This window comes from Nomascus leucogenys, chromosome 3 (genome assembly GCF_006542625.1).
Source record: "Nomascus leucogenys isolate Asia chromosome 3, Asia_NLE_v1, whole genome shotgun sequence".
Taxonomy (NCBI): Eukaryota; Metazoa; Chordata; class Mammalia; order Primates; family Hylobatidae; genus Nomascus; species Nomascus leucogenys.
The window spans coordinates 54,025,300-54,042,081 of record NC_044383.1 but is presented as its reverse complement, the minus strand read 5'-3'; the positions used below and the strand labels follow the sequence as shown (position 1 = coordinate 54,042,081).

The window sequence follows — 16,782 nt, the reverse complement described above, 5'->3', positions numbered from 1 at the left end:
GCCTGTGTAGACTCCCCTCCTATAAACTGACAACTGCATGCAACTTGCAATCTACTGACACCTGCTCAAATGCTGTTTCACTTTCTTAAAATGTAAAAACTGAAGGAGATTATTCGCAGGAGTTTCTATCCATGCACCCCAATCCATTACAGATATTCTTTTTATTTCTACCTTAGGACTTCGAAGATGTCACTTTTCCTCAATGCAAGAACTACTTCTCTGATTAAAATGCTGATCACATTGTATACCTGTACTAATGCAATTCCCTACAATGGAACCCAAGGTGACATTTCTTCCTCATAGTCTCACAGATGGCTTTGTCTGTGCTTGGTTATTCTCTGGCCTCAAACTATTTGCATGAAGGATGCTTCTCATTTTCTGTAAAAATGGACACGGTGGCTCACGCCTGTAATCCCAGCACTTTGGGAGGCCGAGGTGGGCAGATCATGAGGTCAGGAGATTGAGACTATCCTGGTAACATGGTGAAACCCCATCTCTACTAAAAATACAAAAATTTAATTGGGCATGGTGGCACATGCCTGCAGTCCCAGCTACTTAGGAGGCTGAGGCAGGAGAATCGCTTGAACCCAGGAGGTGGAGGTTGCAGTGAGCCAAGATTGCACCATTGCATTCCAGCCTGGGTGGCAGAGCAAGACTCTGCCTCGGAAAAAAAAAAAAAAGGCAAAAGAGGCAGATACACTTGACTTCTCACCCTAACTGTCATATTACCTCATTTGAGTCCCGATAAGGCAACGTGGTACAGAAACCCTTGTAGCTATGAAAACACCATGTCTCGATCACTTGAGAAGTGATTAATGGGAGAATGGAAAATTGTGGAACTCGTTAGATGCCACTTTGACCACCTAACCTATGCCAGCCCCTTTCTGAACAACCTTCTCTCTATTCTCGTTCCATTATTGAGTGCATATTTCCTGTCCTCTCTTCTTCTGCTATGAGCTCCTTCCAGTTCCTCAAGAATGGACACCTATTACCATTAATGACAAACACGTCTTTTATATTATAATTAAGTGCATCCTGTCAGGCAAACCTGCTTCCTCTTTGCACCAGACAGATTGTTGAATTGTGACTTGATTTTGTCTGTTCCAGTTCTGTCTTTGCATATATGGTGCTGACATAATATATAAGGCACCTTGTTTTTTTCCGACTATGCTGAGCTCATTCAAGACATATTGTGATGATTAATTTGATGTGTCAACTTGGCTAGGGCACAGTACCCAGACATTATTGTATATGTTTCTGTGAAGGTATTTTAAAAGACGAGATTAACATTTAAATCAGTGTACTCTGAGTAAAGCAGATTACCCTACATAGTGTGAGCGGGCCTCATCCAATTAGCTAAAGGCCTCAACGGGAAAAAGACTGATGTCTGCAGAGGAAAAGGCAATTCTGCCAGCAGATGGCCTTCGGACCATCGACTGCCACAAGAACTGCATCAAAGTGCAACTCTCCCTGGTTTTCCAGCCTGCCACCTGCAGGCTTTGAACTTTCAGATTTTGAACTTGCCAGCCTCCACAATAATATGAGTCAACTCCTTAAATAAACCTCTCTCTCTTTCTCATTGTGTTCCATTCCAGCATGAAATTCAACAGCATGTGTTCAACTCCAGTGTGAAAAGAAATTTGGTGTCTCATGTATAACATAGATGACCATGGGGGTGTTTCATTTCATGGTGATCCAGACTCTTTGACCTATCCTTCTCCATCCACCATTATCCAAAGTAGTCCCTGGTTTATTTTACTTTTTAAATAAAATATCTCTTGTATCATCTTCCTTCCTTCCTTTGCATCCATGCCCCCAAAGCTTCACACCAAATACAGAACAAAATCCTCCACTTTTCTACTTTCCACCTACCAAGCTGTGGGCAGATGAACTTTCCCTAAGCCCCATTTTCATTACCACCTTCATTTTCTGAAAGCCCAGAACAAACTCCTTTTTCTGACTTTTAAGGCCCTGCTTGATATATATCCTTCCCCTACTTATTTCTCAGCATTCTTCCCTGAAACTCACTCCAATCTCTGCAGCTTTGCTTATGAAACTTCTTATACTTGGAGGGTCATCTCCTCTCTCTTCACGAAAGTCCTTTATATCCTTCTCAACCCAAGCAAAGCTCCATGAGTGCTTTCTTTGATATCTCTCCTTCGCACTGTTTTTCTCCTCTTCTAAACTAAAATAATTATGTACCTCTGTTTAGTCTACATAATGTTAAAGTAGTATTTATATTTTATACACAACATCTTACATTGTTCACTATTTCATATGTGTAGGTCTTGAATAAAGGAAATAGATGGGAAGTGTACTGAGATCTGTTGTGAACTTAATCTTCCTTTTCAGAGCCAGACTTTGTGCTTGTTGAACAAAGAATAGTGAATGTTGAAGTTCTGGTGTTGTTAATTAGTTATTAACAACTATTTGTTGTTAATAGTTCTTAATATGAAATTTCAATTTACCCCCAAATTTAGGCCTTGGAAATATCACAGACATATGTAATGGGGCATTGTTACTTAAATTGGGATTTCATCTTTGAAAGCTGTCATAACAGAATACCATAGATCAATGTCTCAAACAATGGATAGTTATTTCTCACAACTCGGGAGGCCATGAAGTCCTTCAAGGCACCAGAAAAACCAGTGTCTAGTGAGGTCACTCTTCTTAGTTTTTAGGCAGCTGTCCTCTGGTTGTATCCCCACATGGCAGAAAAGGAGAGAGAGAAAGGGAGACAGAGGGAGAGAAAGGGAGAGAGAGAGAGAGAAAGGGAGAGACAGAGAGAAAGGGAGAGACAGAGAGAAAGAGAGAAAGAAAGGGAGAGAGAAATCATCCCTCTTTTGTCTCTTCTTATAAGGGCTCGGCCCTCATGACCTAATTACTTCCCAAAGGCTCTTACCTTTGACCTAATTACCTTCCAAATACCATCACAGTGGGGATTTAGGTCTTTCTTCCTTAAGTCTTACAGTAACCTTTCTCAAAAAACGTTCTCAATTTTCCACACATGGTAACTGAGTGATATATTTTTAAGATTTAAGATTTTTGTTAAAATAGTCACAATGGCTTAATTTTGAAAAGCATTTAAAAGTTTATTCAAGCAGGGCTGTTCTCCTTGTCATTAGAGCTGTTTACTACTGAGGGATGATCAAGGAATAGCGTTCAATAGGTTTATCCTAACTGTTTCAGTGCCAGCAAGTGTGAAAGGAAACAGAACTAAGGCAGCTTCCAGGTAGTCTGTGCGGGGCTGCAGAGCTCTGTGGCAGGGTGCAAGCCTCTCCTCCTGGCCTGAGCTGCTGTGTGCTGGTTTTCTGGCACTGGTGAGGTGCTAGCACTTCAGCTAGAGTTAGTAGGATACAAATACCACTCCTGCAGTGTGTTAGGGACCACTTGAAGAAACAAGAAGGGGTAGAATACAGATGCTAAATCCAAAGTGAAAAACATGAGAAACACCCAAAACTCAAACTAGGAAACAAAACAAAACAAAAGTCACTGGGCCGTTGGAATGAAACCTCTAAATCAGGATATGTAGGAGGACAAAGCATGCATAACTGCTTCTAGCTCAATAGATTCAAAGTAATCTGGGTGACAGTTTCCTAAAGAAGGTCTCAAATAGAAATCTTGAATCCCTAGAATCATTCCATTTACCTATTTATCTATTTCCTGTATTTATCAACCACTGCTTTTCTCTTTTCTGTAAAATACTGGATAGATCAATGAAAAGTACGACTCATAATGGATACTGTATTAGTCTGTTCTCATACTGCTCATAACGACATACCCGAGACTGGGTTATTTATTTATTTATTTATTTATTTATTTTTTGAGACAGAGTATTGCTCTGTCGCCCAGGCTGGAGTGCAGTGGCGCCATCTCTGCTCACTGCAAGCTCTGCCTCCCGGGTTCACGCCATTCTCCTGCCTCAGCCTCTCCGAGTAGCTGGGACTACAGGCGCCCGCCACCACGCCCGGCTAATTTTTTGTATTTTTTAGTAGAGACAGGGTTTCACCGTGGTCTCGATCTCCTGACCTCGTGATCCGCCCGCCCCGGGCCTCCCAAAGTGCTGGGATTACAAGCGTGAGCCACCGCGCCTGGCCGAGACTGGGTAATTTATAAAGGAAAGAGGTTTAATGGACTCACAGTTCCATCATGGCAGAAGACAAGGAGGAGCATGTCACGTCTTACCTGGATGACGGCAGGCAAAGAGAGAGAGCTTGGCAAGGGAACTCCTTTTTATAAAACCATCAGAGTTTGTGAGATTTATTCACTATCACAGAACAGCACGGGAAAAACCCGCCTCCATGATTCAATTACCTCTGGGTGGGTCCCTCCCATGACACAAGGGAATTGTGGGAGCCACAATTCAATACGAGATTTGGGTGGGGATACAGCAAAACCATATCAGATACTTATCAGTCTTTTTCTTTGTGTGGATGTGAGCTAACAAAAATGGATGGAAGCAAAAAAGTGACCCTGTCAAACACCTGAGAACTAGCAAAGGCTAGCATCTCCTAGGATGTACTCACTAACCACCGACTAAAAAGAGGTAAGAGGAGGGCAATATTTGAACACCTGAGAGGCATGGCTAAAACCAGTTCACTGACCTGGTACAGAAACTGCAGACGCATAAATTACCACTTTCTGTTAATGAGCTTGTACAGACATTGTTCATCAATCAGGGCAGCCTTTCTTGCTGAATCCATTCATGGCTTCAGAATTTATATTGGTTTTAACTTTTAAAGACCAATAAAATCAATTCACTTCTATTCATCTCTCCTTCCATCACCAATGTCCTAGCTATCAACATTTGTAGACTGAATTGCCGTTAAGACTCTTCTAATTGATTGCTTGCATTTGCCGACTTCCAGCCAGTTCTCCACAATATAGTCAGAAGGATCTATTTAAACCTAAATTTGAGGTGCCATTATTTTTCTTAAAACCTTTTAGTGATTCTTTGCAGGGCTTATAAAGCTCTATGCTTCTAGAGCTTCACCATTTTCTCTCCAACTTCCTGTGCTCTAGCTACAATGGCTTTCTTCACTTTCCTTCAATGTGCCACACCACTGCCAGCTTCAGCTACTCCCCTCTGCTGAAAATACTCTTCACCACCCCTCCTCAGTTTTTATTTTTTGCCTTCTTGTCATTCAGATCTCAGTTTAAACATTGTTTCCTTAAGAGAATCAATTGGCTATATAGAATTTATAATAAGGAATACTGTGTATTTTATTATTTGTAAATTGTGTTACATATCCTCTGTATCAGCAAAATTTTATAATAAACTTCTCTATGCATATATATTCCACATTGTTTTTAGATTGGCTGTTAAGCATTTACTAACACACCACTGACGAGCTTCAGTGGTCACAGGGTAATTGGTTGTATTGGTTTCCTTCTTTTCTGTGCTTCACTTCTCCATTGCCTTACTGAATTTACTGGTATCATCCCTGAAATAAACTCCTTGTAATTGAATCCTTGTTTCGGGGTCAGTTTTGGGGGAACCCAAATCATGACAGGCATAAAGTATATTTGCCTTGTTCACCAACTTATCCCCTGTGCCTAATAAGCACAATATAAATATTTGTTGAATGAATAAATGAATGATCACAGCATCCCAGAGAGCCACTGGTAATTAAGAAAATTCATTGAAGTCCTTTTTACTCTGTGGTCTCCTGGAACGTAAAGAGTTTGCTTGAATCTGTGGCCTACAGTGCCCCTGGAATTCACCTGTGATGGAGCAGTTTCCCATCTAAAGATGTGCAGAGAATCTGCATGGGACCCCTGGGGAAATCAACGTGCACTAGTGGCATATGGGGCAAAGCCAGAGAATGGACTTACATGATATAAAGGAGGCGAGAGAGAGAACTCTTCTGAGAAAGAAGAAGGAGAAACAATGGCATCAAGGTGAGATAAAGTCACCAAGAGTTACTGAAAACTGCTTGGTACACATTATTATCTGAATATGTACCTGTATTCATGTGAAGGAGTATCAGCATGAAAGGAAGAGAAAGATGCAATTTCTAACTACAACCACTGTTAACTGCTTTTATCCCTGCATAAGAGGCAGGATTTATCTTAGAAACAGGTGATCTCTGTTCAGTATAATGTTGGAAAGATATTAAACAGATCACTACTCTTCATAAAAATTGGACTGTAACTTGGGAAAGGAGGTGGGAGCAGCCTGGAAAAAGGGTGGTCATGAGGAGGGCTTTGAGAGAATGAGGGCTTAACATCATGATGCAACAGGGAATGACCCAGACAGCACTGGCTAGGGAGAACTTTCCAGCAAAGGATGTGACTGACATGTCAAGACAGGACAGCTATGTAATAACTTGAGGTTGGTGACTGGGTGGTGCTGCACTATGGCTTCCTCCTGTCCTTATCACCTCAACCTACAATAAAGTTGATCTACTCATAGAAATATCATCTCTGAATGGTGATGAGGAATAATTAATGGAAATCCAGACTGTTCACCTCCAGAATGAAAAAGGAGTGAAAGACGGGAACAGATTCAAAAAGGGAAATGGAATAATATCAGTTCACTAGAGGGCAGAAAGTCAGAAAAATTTTCTTGGGAATTGCCAGAATTTGAGGGAGGGTACTGAATTTCCCAAACTGAAATTTTGAAGGACATATTAAGTCAGCTGACATTTCTAGGCTAAATCTAGAAGTACCAAATTTGAGAGTTGAAAGAACTTCGATTTACTTTTCATCTTTTCCTGGGCATCGTAAAGATTGTATCTAGGGATGAGGTGCAATTGGAAGTCTTAGCTGAATGGCCATTCTTTCTTTTCTTTAGATTCCATTTTTCTTGTAGACCTCTCAGAATAATTTTTATAAGCAATATACTTCTGTTAGGGAAACCTTGCTCCCTGGTAAGAAAGAACAGGCAAAATTATTGACCACTGTTGCCTAAACTCAGTTCAGCTGAGTTGTTCTTAAAACATTTTTCAAGTCTTACTATTATCCTTTCATCCTAAAGTGGAGCAATTTAAATAACATCTTTGCCAAGCCTTCCTGACTGAGTTAGGAAGTGTACATTTTTGGGCTGGGAGAGAGGCTTACTGCAAATTTCTTTCCCTGCATACCTACGTTTAATCAATGTGGTAGTTGGTACATCACATGAGGTGGAGCTGATTAAAGTTCTTCAGCACTCTCATTTTGATGAAAGTATTTATCAATAAGGGACATTGCCTTACACGTGAGGCTGTCTGTGGAGCTGCGTGGGTACCAGCACAGGGAGGGCACATATCCTCCAGGCATTTACTGTCTGAGATGATAGTACTGATAGGCCCAATAAGGTCGACAGCAGTGACAAATAGTTATGAAACTGCAATTGTATGCCAGCCACTATGCTTAGCACAGGAATTTTTAAAAAGGAATAAGAACATATCTTTTTACTTCAGGAATTCAGTCTTGGAGGGATTCCAGACATGCATAGCAATACTTTCAATTCTGTGTGGTAAATGTTTGATGGCGATCTAGATGACTTTTTGCTGTGGAATCAGGGAGCAGATGGTAATTATAAATCCTTTTCAGGGAGCGGTTGGGGAAAACTTCACAGAGAAAGTAGCATGTTAGCTGAAACTAAAATATGAGTTGGAGGTCATCAAGCTGCAAGAATGGAAGACTATTACAGGCACAAGAAAAAATAACTGTGTAAAGGCACAAGAACATGACAATGAATGACAAATTTTGGCAATGGTGAATGGTGTGACCAGAACTGATAGCCAAATACTGCTTCTAGAACATTGATTTGGCTCTAAGCTTTTTACTAGACAGATTAAAAAGGGAACTAGATTATTTCAATAAACTCTGACTTTCATGGAGATATTGTAATACAAATTCATTCATTCACTGCTGTAATTCCTTTAACATATATTAATTTTTAATATAGCATCTGGCTGGACACTGCCAGTATGGGAATGAATAGAGACAGACGGCTGTCCCTGACCACAGGGAACATTAGCAGCTTGGTTTTACATTGAGTTCATTCAATTTAGCTCATGTCATGGATTCCTTTTGACGGAGTCAAAGGCTGAGGTGAGATAAAGAAAAGTTGGAAATGTGCTATTTTTAACATATTACCTAGATGGGCAATAAAAGACAAAACAATGTCCAATAGTACAGTAGCTCTGCTTAAAGTTTGCTTCTTCACTTAAAACACTGTAATTTATTAAGAGACCTGGTTTCTATCTTAAATGGAATGTGTTGCAAGTGAAAAAGTCTGTAATTTGGGAGGGAGGACACTGAAGAACTTCTCTCCTGATAGACCAGATGATCATTCTAATCAGCTAAAAGAGAAATGTATTGCCGCCTACACCTGTCTAAACCAAACCAAACCACAAAAAATTTTTACCCTGTGAATTGATACTATTTTTGAACAAGTTGGATACACGTTGTATGGAGGACAGAATATCAAGTTTCTCCTCTATGTGGATGACTCATTTTTATGAAATAGGAGTGATCTTTTTGAGATGGAGTCTCACTCTGTCACCCAGACTGGAGTGTAGTGGCACGATCTTGGTTCACTGCAACCTCTGCCTCCCGGGTTCAAGCAATTCTCTTGCCTCAGCCTACTGAATAGCTGAGATTACAGGCATGCAGTACTACGCCCGACTTATTTTTGTATTTTTAGTAGAGACAGGGTTTCACCATGTTAGCCAGGCTGGTCTCAAACTCCTGACCTCAAGGGATCTGCCTGCCTCGGTCTCCCAAAGTGCTGGGATTACAGGCATGAGCCACTGCACACGGCCGATAGGAGTGATCTTAACAGATAACTGGCTCTACAAAAAAGAATGGCTTGGGATCAGCTACTAAAAAAACAGTATCAATAGAAGCCCCCACAATTCTATACAACATACCAATTCTTTCAGTGTCCTAGATGCATATTTTACAAGTACTTTATCTCAGAATTAACTACTAAGTTAAACTGCTGAAGCTGAAAGATTTCTTTGAGTGCTTTACTGAGATTTTAATGGCCTGGTGGGTGTTTGGTGACACTAACCTTAAAAATTTTCCAGGCTAAAATTATCTCAGTAATACTGTGGTGCAGGATTTTGGAGCCCTAATTTTCATTTTACCTGTACATGGGAAAAAGCCAGAATTGTTTTATGAGGGAGGGAAGCCTTGTTCTTGTCCAGAGTGCCCCTGCACTTTATTTTTGTTTGTTTGTTTTCTGTTTTCCATGTATAACTGTCTTTTTATCAGGAATGTTTTCCAGTTAGGGTTTCCATTTTTCATTAAGATATGTCATTTCTACTCCCATTTGGGCTGATTATGAAAGCATATGCATCTGCTCTTGTCAATATGGAATATTTGCACTCTAGGTCCAGGTCAGCAAATATAACTCTTCTTGCTCAATACAAATCAAAAGCTCAATTATGAGATATAATTTTTACTTACAGAGCATTGACTGAAGGTTAGACAGCACAGCTATTCCTCTAAATAATGCAAAATCAATTCTTGAATTAAGGCAGACTGTCAGCACCTAGCCCCTCCTGGAACTTCTGTAATGAACTGGGCTTTGGCATTCATTGCACATGTCCAGGGAGGGCCTTAAAGGAAACACCTGACACACAGTAGGAAGGTTCATGTGGACAGGACATGGTGCACTATAACCCAGACTGTCCTCCTTATGAGAATTCATCACATAAATTTTTCTCCTAAGGAATTACCATGCTGTAAGCATGCAGATCTATATTAGCTGACCAATTGTATTTTTCTTTTTACACAGTCTGTTAAGAAGCTCAGAGTCAAATCATGAACCATCTAAAGCAAACCTACAGAACGCTATGATGTTTATTTTGTATATGATTTTTCCTACAGTTATCTTATTTTAATAAATTTATTGATGTGAAACTTATAACACATAAAATTTACTATTTTAAGGTAAATGATTCAGTGGCATTTGGCACATTCACAATGTTGTGTAATCACCACCTCAATCTAGTTCCCAAACACTTCCATTTCACTAAAGGAGTAATCTTTGTTTTATTTTCTCTTCCATTTTTCTTTCCATTCTTTAAAACAAAATCTTTTTGTATTGATCCATGTCTGTAAATCACTATAAATCTTTTTTAAAATGATGTAGGATTTTAATAAGCAAAATTAAAAAAAAATTAATAATAAGCCACACTGCAGGATATGGATGAGTAGTAGTTGGGTATATGAGAAGAAGCAAGAAGGGGTCACTTTGTGGAAGCCCAGATGTAGGAGTTTCAAGAGCGGGGTGGTTAATAAGAGCCACGTACCAGAAATGTCAAATGAAAAGAAGATGGAAATGAGACTGCTAAATCGATCAATTAGGAAGTCATCTGTGACTTTTGTGAAAGTTACATCCCTGCTTTATGTGGTTAGAGGTGAAACTCTGTGGTGATTAGGAGGTGACATAATGAGACTCAGAAGCCTAGAAAATTTAGAAAAATTAACAGAGTAGTGAAATAGAGAAGAGGCTGTGGTTTGAGGGCAAAGCAAGTTTGAGGTTATGCTTTTTGCAAAGGATGGAGCTACTTAAGCCAAACATAGTATAATAGATGTAGAAAACTTGAATAACGATCCTGGCTGTGCCGCAAGCTATGATATGACCTTGAACAAGGCACTTCACATTTCTAGCCTTGGCTTTCTCATTTGTGAAACACAGAAGCTTAACCAAATTACCTCTAAGATTTCTTCCGGCTTTAGTGTTCTATGGTATATTCATGAGTAAAAGGAATGTATAAATAAAATGGAAACAGTAAGGCAATTTGGAAATAAGATAATGCTTTCATCATAGATATACTATTATTTTTATTAATCTACCTGAAATGCTAATCTTATAGGAAAGTTTTATGATAGAATGAAAGAAAAGTATTCAGTGAGTGCTTAAGATCAATCATTTCACGAAAAGTTTTGTTTTGTTTTGTCCAAACAACTCTTAAAATAATTTGGATGCCAAAATAGTGGTTGATGTGGATTGTGGTTAATTATAAATGGCATAAATCCTTCGATACTTCTCCCATCAAGAGAGAAGGTCTATGTCCCCTCCCTTTGAATCTAGATGGGTTCTGCAGCTGCCTAGCTGGAATGTGAGGAATGGATGCTGTTTTTAGGCCCTTGAGATATCAGAATACTGACACTCTGAACTCAGCTACCATGCTGTGGTGAAACCCAAGCGACCCTGTGGAGAGACCTGTGTAGAGAAGAAATGAGGCCCCCAGCCAACAGCTCTGGGTGAGCACTGATTTGCCAGCCAGTGGGTAAACCGTTTTGGAAATGGATCTTCAACACCAGTTGAGATATTCCAGCTGACACAACATGGAGCAGAGAAAAGGTGTCTCTGCTGATCCCTGCCCAAATTTCAGATTTATTGGCAAAATAAATGATTATTGTTTTAGGCCACTAACTTTAGGGATGGTTGTAATGCAGCAATAAATAACCGTGTCAAGAAGTTAACATTTATTCACTGATAATCATGTAAATGAAATCCAATTTGTATAACTAATTCTGCTAACATACCATATATGTATTCCTGAAATACCTTGCGTTCTGTAAAATGGCATACTAATTGCACAGTGTTTATGAGGAAAATACAGTTAAGATAGCCCACTCAAAACTTCTAGAATTTTGTAGAGACCTCTAACTAAAACAATAATAATCTTATTAAATATACCAGTCATTGCAAATCTCCAATGGCATTTGTACTTATAATCACAGTACATTCTTATCAGCCTAGTATCCTGGGGCTTGTGTTTTTTACTGGTAGTTTTACCACAGGGCTCTATAGAGTGGAAAGAATAGGGGTTCTTGGAGCCACTAAATCAGCTACTCTTTGCACTAAAAAAGGCTCTCTGCAAGATTTTTAGTTGTTTTCTTCCCTAATGTCTTCATATGTTGCTAAATATTTCTCTTTAACTGTGAAAAAGTTTGATACTATTGCCTCAAAATTAACCTTCTTGGAGATTCAAAAGTGAATCACCAAGACTTCAGTGTTTACTGATATTCTTTTTTACTTACACATGTGCTAATTTACACTAAAGAAACACATGTAGCAGAACAGCCCGTATCCATAGTCAGCATGTAAGAGGCACAGGAATACATATAGTGATTGTAAAGGCCCAGTCCACCGTTGACATGGCTGCTTGTCATGGACTTGGGCCTTAGGACCTACCTTGTCCTCATGGACTCTCAGTTTCCAAGCCCAGAGGAGACTGTTGTTCTGGGTGAGCAGCAGTTGGTGCTGTTTTGCTTTCAGCCCCCTTGACCAGTTCCATTAGAAAAGGGCTGCCAGTGCTGGCTGTAGGACTGGGAACTAGAGCTGAAGGAAGGATGCTGTGGATGTCCTCCTCCGCAGAAAGGGTAGTTCAATGGACTGTTTTTCTGTTGGAAGTGCTGGTGGCAGTGAACCTTTTCCTGGGTTCAGGATGGCTTTGTTGCTGGTCTTTGAGGCAGTATCATAATGGGATTCCTCAAAGAGTATGTTGTCATCTAACACAGACTTTGTGAGGAGAAACTTACCAGGTAGACCATGCTCTGCTCCGTCCATGGTCTCAAGCTGGGGTTCAACAAGAGGAAGTTCGGGACTCAAAGTAGCATCCTGAAGAATGAATTTTGCAAGACAGATGTTGAGAAAGGATGTTTGTATGTATATGAGAAGGGCTATACACATATTTTAAAATTTTCATTTAAATTTAAACAAACTATTTTGTTGTTGACTTGAATCTACTATGGAGGAAGGTTCTGATATAGAAATATGTTCTAAAAGGATAACATTCATTGATACAGTGGTAAAATAAGATCTATTGCTTCTCGGATAACTGAATCTGCCTGAATAGACTTAACTAACAGCTAAGATACTTTGATTTATGTCAATCATGTTATGAATTATTTCATTTTAGGAAGGAATAAATCTTAGTCAGCACTTCTATTTATGAGCACCCCAGTGACAACTTCTGGCATAAATTAAATAAACATAGGTTTAAATTAAATACAAAAATTATTACTGAATTTATTATTTACTTTTAAAGACCTTAATTTGTATTGATCAAACCCCCATAAATAAATACATAGGTAAATCCTTAAGACATAAAAACAAATTTATAAAGTATGATCATGTTTATATATGTTTCTGAAAGTCAAAGTTAGATAATATGTTCTGCTTTAATTATTCTTTTCAGTTCACGAGAATTTGTTTGTTTTATTAAAAACAGAGCCCATCCTGATTCTAACTGAAACAAAAATCTAACTAAATTGAAGGAAACTTTGAACTTTGAGATATTTGAAATGCAAGTTGTATTATATTTTATTAATACAGATACTGAAAGTGGGTTAAGCAAGCGCTGCTTGTAAAAAACAGAAAAGAACTTAATTAGCATTGCAAAGGGGATTTTGCTCTGTTCAGTTCTTAAGCTGATTTGTTCTTTGGTGGAAGGTTTTGAGACTTTGTTCCTATTTAAAGAACAAAAGGACAACAAACTCACCTCTGTTATATCAGCAAAAGATGTGGGCAGCTCTGATTGGGTGTCAGGACCAAAGGCTAGCAGTGATCCAGCAATTTCTATGGGTAAAAAATCACAAGATTTGAGTGTATCTTTCCTTTTTCTTTTGTGGTTGGGGCAATAAAACAGTCCAGGTTGAAATATGCGGAATAACCAAACCTTAAGGAGTAGTACAACAAATCATTAAGAAACCAGAGGCATAGAAAAAAGGTCATTAATCTGGATGATATATTGAAGGACAGATGCAAAGGGTGCATCTTGCATGTTTATGTGATAAGAATAGTTATTAGGGTGGATTTTTAGGGTGCTCAGTTTTATTCTATAGATTTGGACCAAGCAGGCTGGCTAATTATCTAGACCACTGGGGATAAAAATATGACTAAGCTGATAAGAAACAAAATGACTAGAATAAATACTGGAACCAAGGATCATTTGTGGCAAACTTTCAACCTAAAGCCTGATTCTCAGAACGCCACAGAGGGCTCAAAAGGGACAAGCCCCGAGTATCAGGTTGTCTCTGAGATGCTTCTGAAGTTGATCTTTTCTTGCCTATGAATTTCCCTGGCCCTTTGTCTTGTCTCAAGAGACCTTCAAGAAGTTTTCTAGTGTTAAGAGTGCCTATCTTAGGCAGAAAACAGAACTGGCAGAAAATGACAGTTTCATGCCATGTTGTACTAAAATGGCATTTCCAGGGTCCATCTACTTTGCCATTTACTGAACCTACTGAGGACTACCCCCTGAGGATCCTGAGTGTGCCTGATGATCTTGTTGACTTCTTTAGATCCACTCTCCCCTCCTCTCCCTGCTACTTTGTGCCCCAGAAGGTTGAATAATATGGACTATATCAATGGTTCCTTGGGCTCTGTCTTTGGCATGGCATACAACATTAGGCAACACTTCAAGTCTGGAGATAGTAATGAGGCTTGCTGCTTCTAGCCCCAGGGAACTCTCCTAATCCTTTGTGTACAGACAAACCTTTACAAATGGTCCCTTTATTAAACTCTCCTCAAATTATACTAATTTGAATGTGCCATCTGTTTCTCGCTGAGTCCTGACCAATTGACTACATGAGAGAATATGTTTTGATTGTGCCAGGATAACAGAACTGTCTGTGGGTTCTTTTCTCTGCCTTGGTTCTCCGCAGTTGACTTGGACTGAACTGAGACCCTTGGATTCTCCTAGAACTATCCTTGGTAAGAAGTGGGTACCAAAGACTCATCAAATGAGACACAGGAAGGAGTAAGAAAAGCTAGAAATGATACCATATATATTCCTGTCACAGTAATGATTGACTTTAGAAGACCCAAGTTAAAATGACAGTTTCCATGAGACATTCACATTCTTAGTCTCTGCCAAAATGAGAATAAACTCAGAACTAAGCAATCATTAACTGACCATCAGTGAACTGAATTGTCCCCACATCCAAAGATTGTTCTTCCTCTAGTGCTTTGCTGATCAGCCTTTTGAGGTCTGTAGCTGTGAGATAGATTTCTGGCTGCTTGTCCTCCTCCATGGTTCCATGATAGACTTCCTCACTTTCAATTTTGTTGGAATCAAAAGACAGGAGGTCACTTTCAGGGCTTTTTGCTTCTGCACTATGTCTCTTAAAGATGGCCGTAAGTTGCATCTCTGTGGAGCTTGAGCTGTAGATAGCAGAAGACACATTCCCCACCCAAAGCCATTGTTACATGCCTTGCAAAGAGAGTCACCAATTGCTACAAAGCTTCAGGATAGCTTCCACCTCTTTCCTGATGGGCTCGGAGAGAATATCCCACTTTAAAACATTTCAACATTTATCAGAAACTTAAAATATGAAAAAAGAATAAACATTTATTTTAGTTCTAAAATAGAATGGCAGGAGGGAGTTCAGTCCACCTCAAAGAAGGATTACTAACTGAATCAAGTGACCATAGATTTTTACTTTAGGGTTTTTTTTTCTTTCTTGCTTTTTTTTTTTTTTTTTTTTTTGCGACAGGGTCTCACTCTGTTACCCAGGCTGGAGTGCATTGGCATGGTCATGGCTCACTGTAGCCTCAAAGTCCTGGGGCCCAGGTGATCCTTCTGCCTTATCCCCCAGCATAGCTGGGAATACAGGAAGGAGGTGGGCTAATTTTAAATTTTTTTGTAGAGACAGAGTCTTGCCGTGTTGTCCAGACTGGTTTCAAACTCATGGTTCCAAGTGATTGCCTGCCTGTGGCCTAGTCTTTTTTTTTTTTTTTTTTTTTTTTTTTTTTTTTTTTTTTTTGGCCTCCCAAAGTGCTGAGGTTACAGGCCTGAGCCACTGTGGCCACCTAGGTCTTTTTGAAAAAGTGCTTTTTATCAAAAAAGTTGCTGGTATTGACCACTATTTTTTGTGATCTTATAAGTCATGCCGTGCCAATCAGGAAGAGGGATGAATTATCCTTTCTTCTACAAATAGCCTCCTTTAGGAAGGTCTATGAAATAGCAATGTAAGATATAGCAGTAGGACAGTAGTGTGTATATATATATATATATATATACACACATATATACACACACACTATATATATATATACTATTGTGTATATATACATATATGTAAAATATATATATGTAAAAAAAGTCCAAATTACCCATCTATATGCCCATATATGGGTGTGTGTGTGTGTGTGTGTGTGTATATATATATAAAACCATATAGCTATATAACCATATATATATAGGTATATATGTATGGGTATATATACGTGTGTGTGTGTGTGTATATATATGTTGTAACCACGTGAAAGGTTCAGTTCTTAAGGCTATTTCTTTTCTACTTTTTTCTAAGAAGTATTTTTTAATTAAAAAAATACAACTTTAAATGATACATAACACTCTTTTCCCTCAAGCTGCTTTTAAAATAACATCTTAGAAGGAAGGTGTGAGAAAAGAGAAAAATAAACAGTACATAGGTAACTGTATTTATTGTCCTATTCACTAACTCAAAGCTTTTTTGCATGCAAAAACGAAACAGGATTCTCTATGTATCTGTCCTCAGGAATTAGGTTTTACCTTTAGTTCATGTCATAAATCTAGACAGAGTGATGTAGAAGTGTTTTAAAGGCCACAGAAACTGATCACATGTATTCTTGGTGGTTTTTCAGACCATACAATCATTTAGAGTCTATCGTTTGTTATTTCACTAGTCAATTACAGAGCCAAAGTTGATTCTTATTACTGAGCTCTCCAAGGTATAGTGGGCCCTTTTCTCAGTTCACATTGACCTTGGAAAGGAGCAAATTAGTTTCTCTGCTGTATTCCAGACTTAGGTTGATTCCATGTATGTGTGTGCTTTCAGATAGACAAC

At 39.0% G+C, this 16,782-nt stretch overlaps 1 protein-coding gene across 2 annotated transcripts in view; it reads right to left on the bottom strand.

The window, feature by feature from the left end:
• The window catches only part of IMPG1 (interphotoreceptor matrix proteoglycan 1), a 157,871-nt gene that overhangs the window by 73,148 nt on the left and 67,941 nt on the right, over positions 1-16,782 (bottom strand). For both annotated transcript variants that reach the window (XM_030809309.1, XM_030809307.1), the window contains 3 exons: positions 14,868-15,115; positions 13,455-13,531; positions 12,493-12,571 (listed from right to left, as the gene is read on the bottom strand). In XM_030809309.1, the coding sequence (XP_030665169.1) occupies positions 12,493-12,571; positions 13,455-13,531; positions 14,868-15,115 (404 nt within the window). The remainder of the gene's footprint in view (positions 1-12,492; positions 12,572-13,454; positions 13,532-14,867; positions 15,116-16,782) is intronic.